General features: G+C 52.7%; 1 protein-coding gene across 1 annotated transcript in view; it reads right to left on the bottom strand.

Moving 5' to 3' along the window:
• Positions 1–1,036: 1,036 nt before the first annotated feature.
• MIGA2 (mitoguardin 2) overlaps positions 1,037–12,272 on the bottom strand; it is a 26,054-nt gene continuing 14,818 nt past the window's right edge. Inside the window, exons 12-16 of the mRNA XM_007471804.1 lie at positions 3,931–4,029; positions 3,509–3,643; positions 2,527–2,580; positions 1,462–1,578; positions 1,037–1,243 (exon numbers count right to left, since the gene is read on the bottom strand). Coding sequence (XP_007471866.1) covers positions 1,037–1,243; positions 1,462–1,578; positions 2,527–2,580; positions 3,509–3,643; positions 3,931–4,029 — 612 coding nt within the window. The remainder of the gene's footprint in view (positions 1,244–1,461; positions 1,579–2,526; positions 2,581–3,508; positions 3,644–3,930; positions 4,030–12,272) is intronic.

Below are 12,272 nucleotides of genomic sequence, written 5' to 3'. Positions count from 1 at the left end.
CATTCCTCTGCAGGACCAGCGGGGAGGTGGGCTCTGCACCGCTACACGGCTTGAGAGCATTTGTCATCGAGTTGAAGGCAAAGTGCCGGGCAAGTTTCTTGTCCTGATGCTGGTCCAGCCACCTACATCCTCTAACCTCCCCTGATGTGGCCCCTGGGCCCCCTCACTCCAGGGGCCCCGCTCCTGGTGACCCGTGGTCAGAGCCTCCAGCTCAGCGCCCGAGCACCAGCCAGGGAGTTCCGGGCTCACAGAGGGCGGGGCAGGGGCGAGGGGACCAGCCCCACCTCCTCCGTCTTTGGTGGTGGCAGAGGTAGGTGGGAGAAGTGACAGCCTTTGGCAGGGCCAGGGTATGTCAGAGGATGCTGTCCCGGTTCAGTGCTTGGGTTTGTTCAAGGGCCTGGTCCCCGCCCTGACGTGAGTGCAAGGAAAGCAAGCCCGCCTCTGGATGGCCCGGGCCCGCCGCCCACCAAGGTGCCCCCCGGCCACACTCTGTGGCTCCCACCCTCCATCTCTGGAGCAGTACATTCTCTCAGGTGGCAGCGGGCCGTCAGGACTGGCCAGGCAGATGCCTGGATCTGAGACTGTCCAGCCCAGGTTCCTCCACCGCAGCGCCCGGCCACCCCCTCTTTCATCTCTACCCTCCCAGCCCCACTCAGCAGCCCTCAGGTGGCAGGGGGTTTTGAGCACCCTCCCCCGGGGCATCCCATCTCTGCCTGTCCTGATTCTCCTCACAACCCCTCAGGCCCCCCTGGCCACTGGTCCAGCCTCTGCTTTCCCACGAACAGCTGAGGCGGGCCCCTTGGGGCTCCACGCCGCTCCAGGGAAGTTTATCCCCTGGGCCTCGGGGATTCCCAGGTGATGGAGGTTGGGGTGGGGGCGAGGTCAGGGGCGAGCACTCTTGGCCACCATGGCCTGGGCTCTGCCACTGCTGACAGCCAGACACCCAGGCCTCCAATGCCAACCCCAAGGCCTTCTCTCTGCCATCAGCCACGTGAATGAGGACCAGCCAGCCACCCCTGCCGGTCCACACCCACCACTACTGCAGCTCCTCTGAGGGCCCGTTCTCTCGGGGCAGCACACCGTTCAGGCCAATGCTGCTGGCCACCGGCGCCCCCAGGTAGCCGAGCAGGATCTCGCTGCGGCGCCGGGACAGCTGGAGGATGTCGTCCGCCAGCGCCGGCACCGATGTGTAGCGCACGTTGTCCAGGTCGAACATGTCCCTCAGGTACTGCACGATCTGGTGCTGGGGGAGAGGGCGGGCGTTGGACCTGGGCCGGGGCCCCTGCTCCCCCCGCACTGAGGTCGTCCGCGCCACGCAAAGCCTCTTCCTTCACCACTGGAGCCCTGACCCAGCCCCTTCTGTCCTCAGCTCCTGCCCTCCCGGGGCTTCCTCTGGACCCACCCGGGTCAGGCTCCCAGTGGAAGGAGCACAAGCTCTCAGACACTGAGCTCCCTGTTTACCTTAAAGAAAGCACAGACTTCAGAGAGCTGAGGCTTGGGTCCGAGGAAGCCGAAGGCTAGGACGGGGCTAACGTGCTCCGATACGGAGTAGAAATGGGAGATGAAGCCATCAGGCACCTGTGGAGGGTGGCAAGGCCGAGGGCTGGGACCCAGGCAGGGTGAGGCAGCCAGGCCCTGGGGTCGTATTAAGAGCCGGGGCTTCACTTCTGTCCTTGCTATTAGGTGATGCCGGGCAGGTGACTGGGGCTTTTTGGGTTTTTTTGGCCACACCACGCGGCTCGCAGGATCTTAGTTCCCCAACTAGGGATTGAACCCAGGCCCCGGCAGTGAAAGCGCCGAGTCCTAACCACTGGACCGCCAGGGAATTCCCATGACTGGGGCTTTCGAAGCCCTGGTTTTCACCTCTGCAGAATAGGGGCAACCTCGGGGCTGTGGTGAGCACTGCACGAGGGGCCTGGGGTGCGCTCAGCACAGGAAGTGCCCAGAGCATGTGGCAGTGGCAGCTGGTATCAGCTGGGCAGCAGAGCCGGGCTGGCAGAGGGGAACAATGGATCACAGCAGCCCAGATAGTGCAGCCATTCCCCGCCTGGGAGAGCAGATAATGCAGCCCGATGGGCGGGAGGGAGGCTCTGCCTGCTCCCGGAGCATCCTGCCCCGCCCAGGCGCCTCCACCAAGCCAACCACCACTGTTCTACACGTGCCCTTCCTCCCTCTGAAGACACCCTTTCCCCGCTTTTGATTCCTTTGACATTTCACAGTGGCCTGCACTGTGCTGAACCCTGGGTGGGAAGATGAAACAGATCTACGTGTGCCTTTGAGGCCCTCCTGGTCAAGGGAGCAGTAATGGCAGGACAGGTGGCCGGTGCTGTGACAAAGGCCAAAAGGTGCAGCAGGGCCTGGGGGCTCAGTAAGACCTCCCTGCACGAGCCCCATTCCTCTGCCCAGCCCACACGTCCTGCCCCTAGACCAGGGTCCAGCACACACCAAATGGAGGGTCAACTGAGCTGGGCACCACACCCAAGGCCCCCGCGTGGCGCTCCCCAGGGGCCCTGTCAGCTCACTCACCATCAGCAGCCTCCTCTTGGCTTTCAGGACAGACCAGCAAGCAGTGGCCAGGGCCTAAATCAAAGATGGGAGCCCCCGGGGGGTCAGACTAACAGGCTGGGCCGGCAGCCGCTAGCCACCCCCCCATTCAGGACCAGGCCCTTACCCCCAGCTCATCCCACCCCAAGCAGGGAGGTAGGGACGGCTGTCTGAGCTCTGTCATCTCCATGCCCTCAATTAGGAGTCAGGCGCACCTAAATCTGAATCCTGACTCTAACCCTTACTGGGTGGCTCCCTGGACTAGCCACCAGTCTTCTCTGGGCCTCAGATTCCTCCTCTGTAAAATGGCCATGACTCAGCAGCCCCACCTCACTCAGTGATTGTGGGGATCCATGGTTACCGCCTATAAAAGACCACCCCCATGGCACACAGCACCGCCGCCCTGCAGGGGCCCTGTGCTCAATGCTCTCCTGCTGTACCTCTTTTTTCTCCCCCCCCCCCCCCCCCCGCCTCTCGCGTCCGTCCCTGGGAGAGAGTTAGGTTGAATTGTCTTTTTTGATGAGAACACCCCAATGACTTGCAGGCTGTAGCAAGTGGTTCCCACCAATGATGGGTAAGAGATGGGTTTGCACATGTATTATAGACAGAATGTGTCCCCCCACCCCAAATTACCCCCCCCCCCGTATTTTAACTCATTTAATGCATTCAAATGGAACAGAATGAATGGCAGCCCAGAAATGAGCAGACTGCCTAAGTGAAACCACAGTGCAGAAGGGAAGTGCACGTCCCTCCGTGCTACGCTGGTCAGAGGAGAGCAAGGGGATCCTGTGGGAAGTTCTCCAGGGCAGGGGACTGGTGTGCCCAGCAGCCCTGGATCACGGCGGCAGGCAGCATCCCAGTGGCGTGACTGCTCCCTGATGGGTGGGGAGCCAGCCTTGGTGCCCGGGCGCACGCGTGGGGTCAAGTGAGCGTGTGTGTGCCTGGGAGCGGGGCGGCCACGCACCGTCTCCTTGAAGCTGTCCGACAGCCAGCGGTTCCTCAGGACGGCGAGCACCGAGGACGGGGGGTTTTCCAGGTCCTCGAAGGCGTCCATGAGGATGAAGTCCAGCACGATGTCAAAGAAGCTCATGCACACCACCTGCGGGGGCGGCAGTGCTCTGAGGGCAGAGTGGGCGGGGGCAGCAGTGCTCTGAGGGCAGAGTGTAGGGTGTAGGGGCTGGGTGGGAGCACCGGGCTGAGCATGCACACCAGGCGGTGTGAGGAGGGGCCTGGGGCAGGCAGGGCAGGAATGGGGGCTTCTAGCAGCCATGGAGCCATCTCAGAGCCTCGGAATCAAGGCAGAGCTCCTACAGGCACCTCCACCCGGTTCAAGGATCTCAGGTGCGGGGAACCCCAGGACACCGAGGCTCAGCACAAACAACTCACCCCTCGGCCCTCCAGCTCCAGCCGCGTGGTGGCCCAGGTCTCCGGCCGCAGGGCGTAGCTCAGCATCTCCTCGTAGCTCTCCAGGAAGCCTTTGGGGCTCTGCGAGGAGAAGCAGAGCCTGTTTTGGCCGTGGGAGAGGCCCCAAGACGCAGCTGGACTGGACCCACAGGGGCAAGCTGGCCTGTGCATGAGGGACACACCAAGGCTGGGCCAAGGCCAATCCCTGAGTAGCAGTCACAGAGAGAATGAGGCAGGAAGTGTCCTGTGCCCGCCTCCACACACCTCTGTGGTGCCCAGGGCACGTCCCGGAGGGATGCAACACCAGGGGTGCCCAGCAATGTCTCACGCCAGCTCGTTACTGAGCAACGACCGCCTTCCAAAAGATGTGCACATGCCACAGAAGGCACTCACTTTGGAAGGATGCACAAGGGTGTGAGGTCGAGCCAGCCGCCAAAGTTTCAGATCTCCGCAATCATCGGCCTCACTGGTGAAACGGGAGAAGCTACAGCCCCACACTTGGGGCTACTCTGGGGGAGTCAATAAGCTCGTTCGTGTAACACAATCAGGCAATAAATAGTGTATAGGACTAATGCTGCCAGGAACGGAGATGGTCAGCACACAGGAGGAATTCTTCACTCTCTGGGAGTGGGAGGCTTAGCTGGGGCTTACGACACAGTTTGCAGACACAGATGTAATTCACGGACGTGGAAAGCTAGTACGTGCCAGGGCTGATCTAACGTGGATCAACTCATTTAATTCATACAGTCCTATGAGTGATGGTCCAATATTGTGCCCACTTTACAGATATGAATCCTGAGGCTTCAGATCATTGATGTGCCCAAGAGCCTAGCAGAGCGGAACTGACACAGAGCAGCAGGGGCAGGTTGATGCCATTTATAAGAACCACAGGCAGAGGGGGCATTGGATGGATGTTCACCAAAATGTGAACAGGGTGGCGCTGGGTACAATTTTTCTTTCTTTTTGCATCATCTTAGTTTTTTCTACAATTAGCATGAGTCATTTTTATAATCTTTTCTTTCTTTTTTTTTTTTTTTTTTGCCATGCCACACGGCTTGCAGGATCTTAGTTCCCCGACCGGGCGTTGAACCCGGGCCATGGCAGTGAAACCCTGGAATCCTAACCACTAGGCCGCCAGGGAACTCCCAGTTTTATAAACTTTTTTTAAACTATTTTCATTAAGTTTTAAAGAGAATTTGCTAGGATGACCCTGGGCTGTGCCTTAACCTCCCCGAGCTTCAGTTTCCTCATATGTAAAAGTTAACAACGAAGCTGAAGATGTGGGCTGGCCCTTGCTGACACTTTTGCTGGCCGCTGGCATCAGCTCATGACATCCCCAGGACATGCCCTTCTACACAGTAGGGGACTGAGGCTTGGGGAGGCTTCACGTCTGGCCTCAGGCATAGCAAGGAGGCGGCCTGATTCCACAATTCCAGAGCCTGGGTGTGTGCAGGGGCTGGCGTCTTCCCAGACAGAGGACACCCCAGCTCTGCTGCCTGGAAACACCTGACAGGGCTGTCAGTTACCGCTCAGTCCAGGGCTGGAAGTGGGGTCTGGCGCTCAAGAGCTGCTAGATAGCCAGCCGAGCCTCTTCTTGATTTCTTAAATCAAAATCAAGCCAAGGACTTCCCTGGTGGCGCAGCGGTTAAGAATCCACCTGCCAATGCAGGGGGCAGGGGTTCAATCCCTGGTCCGGGAAGATCCCACATGACATGCCACAGAGCAACTAAGCCTGTGTGCCACAACTACTGAGCCTGTGCTCTAGAGCCCCTGAGCCACAACTACTGAGCCTTCGAGCCACAATGACTGAGCCCACACGCCACAACTACTGAAGCCTGCGCACCTAAAGCCCGTGCTCCGCAACAAGAGAAACCACCACAAGAAGCCCGTATGCAGCAATGAAGACCCAACGCAGCCAATAAACAAGCAAACAAATAAATAATAAACAAATAAATAAAATCAAGCCAAGTCCTATAGTGGTGCAGAGGCCGGAGAGAAAAATGCCGAGTCTCCGGGCCCTTCTGGGAGCAGCCGCAGAAATCGGCCGTCCACTAAAGCCCCTGACACCTGCTGTAGCCTCACCTGCCCTTCTTCACTTGTTCGTCCTTTCACCCTCCTGGGGAGGCCACAAAGGACAGGCTAAGGGCATGGCTGGGCTCCAGGCTGACTGGGGTTCAAATCCCGGCTCCACCCTAACCTTGCTTAGTGACCGGGCAAGCCCCTCTACCTCCCCAGGCTCACTTTCCTTTTCAGCCGAGCAGATGGAGACATCAGGATCAAATGAGCTACAGGAGGTGACGAAATGTGAGTGAAGCACCAGGCTTGCTGTGCTGCTCGGTAAATGGCAGCTGCTGGGAGGATAATGAGTTGTCCCTCAGAATCTGCAAAAGATTAGGTCCAGGACCTATGCAGATACCAAACTCTAGATGCTCAAATCCCTCATATAAAAGGGCACAGTGTTTGCATATAACCTAAGCACATCCTCCCCTGCACCTTAAATCATCTCTAGATTACTTATAACACCTAGTACAATGTAAATGCTAAATAAATAATTTGCTGGTGCATGGCAAATCCAAGTTTTGCTTTTTGGAATTTTCTGGATTTTTTTTTTTTTTTTTTTTTTTATACAGTTGATTTACAATTTTTTTTTTTTTTTTTTTTTTTTAGTATTTTCAGTCTGAGGTTGGTTGGACCCACAGATGCAGAACCTGCGGATGTGGAACCCATGGATACGGAGAGCCAACAGTATTCACATTTATGGAGCAGCTGCCCTATGCCAGGCCCTGGGCTGGGCACACACCTGTGCCAGGAGAGCAGGGCTTCTGGCCCTCGTAGGAATGAGGATGCAGGGTGATGGGGCCATACTGGGCAGGATGAGCCCAAGGGCTCTCGGGACCCAGGGGACAAGTCAGGTGAAGTTCTCCTGGGGAAAGAGCTGGGATTCAGAAGGCAGGTGACCAAGGAAGAGAAGCGGGGAGCGGGACAGGGGCTTCAACATACTGGTATGTGTTCCACCTTCTACCCTGGGGGCTGGTACACAGGGGTTCATCTTTCCAGTCATTAAATCCTACTTTTTAAAAAAAATTTATTTATTTTTGGCTGCGTTGGGTCCTCGTTGCTGCACGCGGGCTTTCTCTAGTTGCAGCAAGCGGGGCTGCTCTTCATTGCAGTGGCTTCTCTTGTCACAGAGCATGGGCTCTAGGCGCGCAGGCTTCGGTAGTTGTGGCACGCAGGCTTCGGTAGTTGTGGCTCGCAGGCTCTAGAGCACAGGCTCAGTAGTTGTGGCACACGGGCTTAGTTGCTCCACAGCATGTGGGATCTTCCTGGGCCAGGGCTCAAACCCGTGTCCTCTGCATTGGCAGGCAGATTCTTAACCACTGCACCACCAGGGAAGTCCACATCCTACCTTTTGATACTCTTATGTGCGTATTTTACAACAAGGTAATTAACGACAACAAAAAGAGTTGAGGAACAGTGATCCAGGTGCTGAGCAACCAGCATCTGCAGAGGCCAGGTCAGGGAGGACGTCTGTGAGCACCAGAAGCCCTGAGGCCACAGAGCATAGCTTGGTCTTTACAGCAAGGGCAGTGGGAGCGAGGGTGGGTTTTAAGCAGTTGGGTGATGTGTCAGAGGTGACATTTCAGAACCATTACCTCACATTACGCCCAGCCCATGAGGAGGAAGGACTCAGAGGAAAGAGGCGGGTTCAACAGCTTTGCTCAAACCCATCAAAAAAAAAAAGAAACACAAGCGGCCAAATGAACATGAAAATGTATGCAACCTTGTTAATAATCCAAGAAACATAAAGTAATGGATGAAACAAAGATTAAAAAGATTACAGGGACTTCCCTGGTGGCGCAGTGGTTAAGACTCCACGCTCCCAATGCAGGGGGTCCAGGTTCAATCCCCTATCAGGGAACTAGATCCCACACGTATGCCGCAACTAAGAATTCGCATGCCACACACAACTAAGGAGCCATGGAGCCGCAACTAAGGAGCCCGCCTGCCGCAACTAAGACCCAGAGCAACCAAATAAATACATACATACATAAATAAATATTAAAAAAAAAATTACAGGCAGACCTCGTTGATACTGCAGGTCTGGTTCCAGACCACCCCAACATAGTGAATATCTCAATAAAGCAAGCTGCATGAATTTTTTTGGTTTCCCAGTGTGTATAAACGTTATGTTTATACTATACTGTAGTGTATTAAGTGTGCAACAGCATTATGTCTAATAAGACAATGTACATACCTTAATTCCAAAATGCTTTATTGCTAAAAAACACTAACCATCATCTGAGCCATTGGTGAGTCATAATCTTTGTGTTGGTGGAAGGTCCTGCCTCGATGTTGATGGCCGCTGACTGATCAGGGTGGTAGTTGCTGAAGGCTGGGATGGCTGCAGCAATTTCTTAAAAATAAGACAACAGTGGGGCTTCCCTGGCGGCGCAGTGGTTAAGGTTCCGCCTGCCAATGCAGGGGACACGGGTTCGAGCCCTGCTCCGGGAGGATCCCACATGCCACGGAGCAACTAAGCCTGTGCGCCACAACTACTGAGTCTGCAATCTAGAGCCCGCAAGCCACAACTACTGAGCCCGTGTGCCACAACTACTGAAGCCCGCACGCCTAGAGCCCGTGCTCCGCGACAAGAGAAGCCACCGCAATGAGAAGCCGGCACACCGCAAGGAAGCGTAGCCCCCGCTCACAACTAGAGAAAAGCCCGCGCACAGCAACAAAGACCCAACGCAAACAAAAAAATTAATTAATTAATTAATTATTTTTAGAAAAGGAAAAGAAAGACAACAATGAAATTTGCCACACCTACTGACTCTTCCTTTCACAAACGATTTCTCTGTAGCGTGCAATGCTGTTTGATGGCATCTTACCCACAGAACTTCTTTCAAAACTGGAGTCAATACTCTCAAACCCTGCTGCTGCTTCATCAACTATGTGTATGTAATATTCTAAATCCTTTGTTGTCATTTCAACAATCTTCACAGCATCTTCACCAGGAGTAGATGCCATCTTGAGAAACCACTTTCTCTGCTCATCCATAAGAAGCAATTCCTCATCCATTCAAGTTTTATCATGAGGTTGCAGCACTTCAGTCACATCTTCAGGCTCCACTTCTCATTCTAGTTCTCCTGCTATTTCCACCACACATGCTGTTACCTCCTCCACTGAAGTCTTGAACCCCTCAAAGTCATCCAGGAGGGCTGCAATCGGCTTCTTCCAAACTCTCGTTAATGTCGATATTTTGCCTGCTTCCCACTAATCACAAGTGTTCTTAATGGCAACTGAAATGGTGGATCCTTTCTAGAAGGTTTTCAATTTACTCTGCCCAGATCCACCAGAAGAATCACTATCTACGGCAGCCGTAACCTTACGAAAGGTATTTCTTAAAGAGTAAGACTTGAAAGTCAAAAATGATTCTTTGATCCATGGGCTACAGAACGGATGTTGTGTTAGCAGGCATGAAAACATGAATCTTGTTGTACATCTCCATCCACCTTGGGTGACCAGGTGCATTGTCAATGAGCAGTAATATTTTAAAAGGAATCTTTTTTCCTGAGCAGTGGGTCTCAACAGTAAACCATGTTGTAAACAGATGTGCTGTCATCCAGGCTTTGCTGTTCCATTTACAGAGCACAGTCAGGGTAGATTTAGCATAATTCTTTTTTTTTTTAATACGCGGGCTGCTCACTGTTGTAGCCTCTCCCGTTGCGGAGCACAGGCTCCGGACGCGCAGGCTCAGCGGCCATGGCTCACGGGCCCAGCCGCTCCGCGGCATGTGGGATCTTCCCGTACCGGGGCACGAACCCGTGTCCCCTGCATTGGCAGGCGGGCTCTCAACCACCGCGCCACCAGGGAAGCCCCAGGCTGTCTTTTGAAGCCAGGCATTGACTTCTCCACTCGAGCAATGAAAGTCCTAGATGACACCTTCTTCCAATAGAAGGCTATTTCGTCTACATTGAAGATCTGTTGTTTAGTGTAGTACCTTGATTAATTCATCCACACTTAACTGTTTCACCTTGTACTTTTATGTTATGAGATGGCTTCTCTCCTTAAACCTCATGAGCCAACCCCTGTCAGCTTCAAACTTTCTTTCTGCAGTTTCCTCGTCTCTCTCAGCCTTCACAGAATTGAAGAGAGTTAGGGCCTTGCTCTGGATTAGGCTTTGGTTTAAGGGAATGTTGTGGCTGGTTTGATCTTCTATCCAGACCACTCGAACTTTCTCTGTATCAGCGATAAGGCTGTTTTGCCTTCTTATCATTCATGTTCACTGTCATGTGTTCACTTAATCACCTTCAAAACTTTTCCTCTGCGTTCACAGCTTGGCTAACTGTTTGGCACAAGAGGCCTAGCTTTTGGCCTGTCTCAGCTTTCAACAGGCCCTCCTCACTAAGCTTAACCATTTCTAGCTTTTGATTTAAAGTGAGAGACATGAGTCTCTTCCTTTTATTTGAAAACTTAGAGGTCATTGTAGGGTTATGAATTGGCCTAATTTCAATACTGTGGTGTCTCAGGGAATAGGAGGCCAAGGAGAGGGAGAGAGACAGGGGAAAGCCGGTGGAGCAGTCAGAACACACCCAACATTTATTGATTAAGTTCGCTGTCTTGTATGGGTGCGGTCTGTGGCACCCCAAAACAATTACAATGGACGTGGATGGACCTAGAGAGTGTCATACAGAGTGAAGTAAGTCCGAAAGAGAAAAGCAAATATCATATAATAATGCAAATATGTGGAATCTAGAAAAATGGTATAGATGATCTTATTTGCAAAGCAGAAATAGAGACACAGATGTAGAGAACAAATGTACGGATACCAAGGGGCAAAGGGGTGGGGTGGGAGGAATTGGGAGACTGGGATTGACATATATACATTATTGATACTATGTATAAAATAGACAACTGATGGGAACATACTGCATAGCACAGGGAACTCTACCTAAGGCACTGTCGTGACCTAAATGGGAGGGAAGTCCAAAAGGGAGGGGATATCTGTCTGTGTATGGCTGATTCACTTTGTTGTGCAGTGGAGGCTAACATAACATTGTAAAGCAACCATACTGCAATAAAAATTAATAATAAAAAAATTACAACAGTAACATCAAAGATCACTGATCACCATAACAAATACAATAGTGATTAAAAAGTTTGAAAAATGGCGAGAATTACCAGAATGTGACAGAGACATGAAGTGAGCCAATGCTATTGGAAAAATGGCACCAACAGACCTACTCGACACAGGGTTGCCACAAAACTTCAATTTGTAAAAAACTGCAAAGCACAATAAAGCCAAAACACACACAATGAAACGAGGTATGCCTGTACTGATATCCAATATTGGCCAAGATGTAAGGAGACACAGCCTTATACTGCTGGCAGGGGCTCAAGTTGTTAAGGCATTTTGGAGGGTAAACTGGCAAGATCTGCCAGCCTTCGAAATGTCTGTGCTCAAGACGCGGCCTTGCCACACCTGGGCTTTGCCCCACAGAAAATCCCACCGGTACCTAAAGAGGACTGATTATAAACAGACTGAGTATAATAGCGGTGTCTGTGATTCTGGAAAAGTCAGACACAACCCAAATGTCCATCGCTGGGAGGACCAGATTAACCAGAGCCGACCCGCCCAACACAATGCTACACAACTGGTCCATCTACTGACACGGAAAGATGGACGAGATGGACTCTTACAGGACAAAATAAAGCTGCAGTAAAGCCCATGGAACACAAGCCAAGCTTTGGAAGTTAAATTACAATATTCAAAGATGAGAGTCTATGGAACCGAGTAGGAGGACATATATCAGATTGTACGCAGTGGTTCCCCCTGGCAAGTGGGGTTCCCGGAGACCCTGTACGTTTTGCATCTCATAATCGGCGAACTTTGTAAAACTGCGTCATGCTGTAATCAGAAATAAGAGGCAAGACAGATCCATATTTTTCAGAATTAGCACAGGGAGCAAAAAACCCCAAATCTTTCCCTGCTGTCCTATGGCCTGCAGGATGAAGTGAGAGCTCGTCAGCTCGATTTTAGATTGGGTTTTTTCTTTTTCTTTTTTTTTTTTTTAACAGAACTAAATAAAAGAAAGATAAAAAAGAAACAACAGGGCCTCCCTGGTGGCGCGGTGGTTGAGAGTCCGCCTGCCGATGCAGGGGATACGGGTTCGTGCCCTGGTCCGGGAGGATCCCACATGCCGCGGAGCGGCTGGGCCCGTGAGCTATGGCCGCTGAACTTGCGCGTCCGGCAACGGGAAAGGCCACGACAGTGAGAGGCCCACATATCGCAAAAAAAAAAAAAAAAAAACAGAACTGTGTTT

The sequence above is a fragment of the Lipotes vexillifer genome, unplaced genomic scaffold (assembly GCF_000442215.2).
Source record: "Lipotes vexillifer unplaced genomic scaffold, Lipotes_vexillifer_v1.1 scaffold98, whole genome shotgun sequence".
In the NCBI taxonomy this organism is placed as follows: domain Eukaryota; kingdom Metazoa; phylum Chordata; class Mammalia; order Artiodactyla; family Lipotidae; genus Lipotes; species Lipotes vexillifer.
This window is presented reverse-complemented; position numbering and strand designations above follow the sequence as displayed.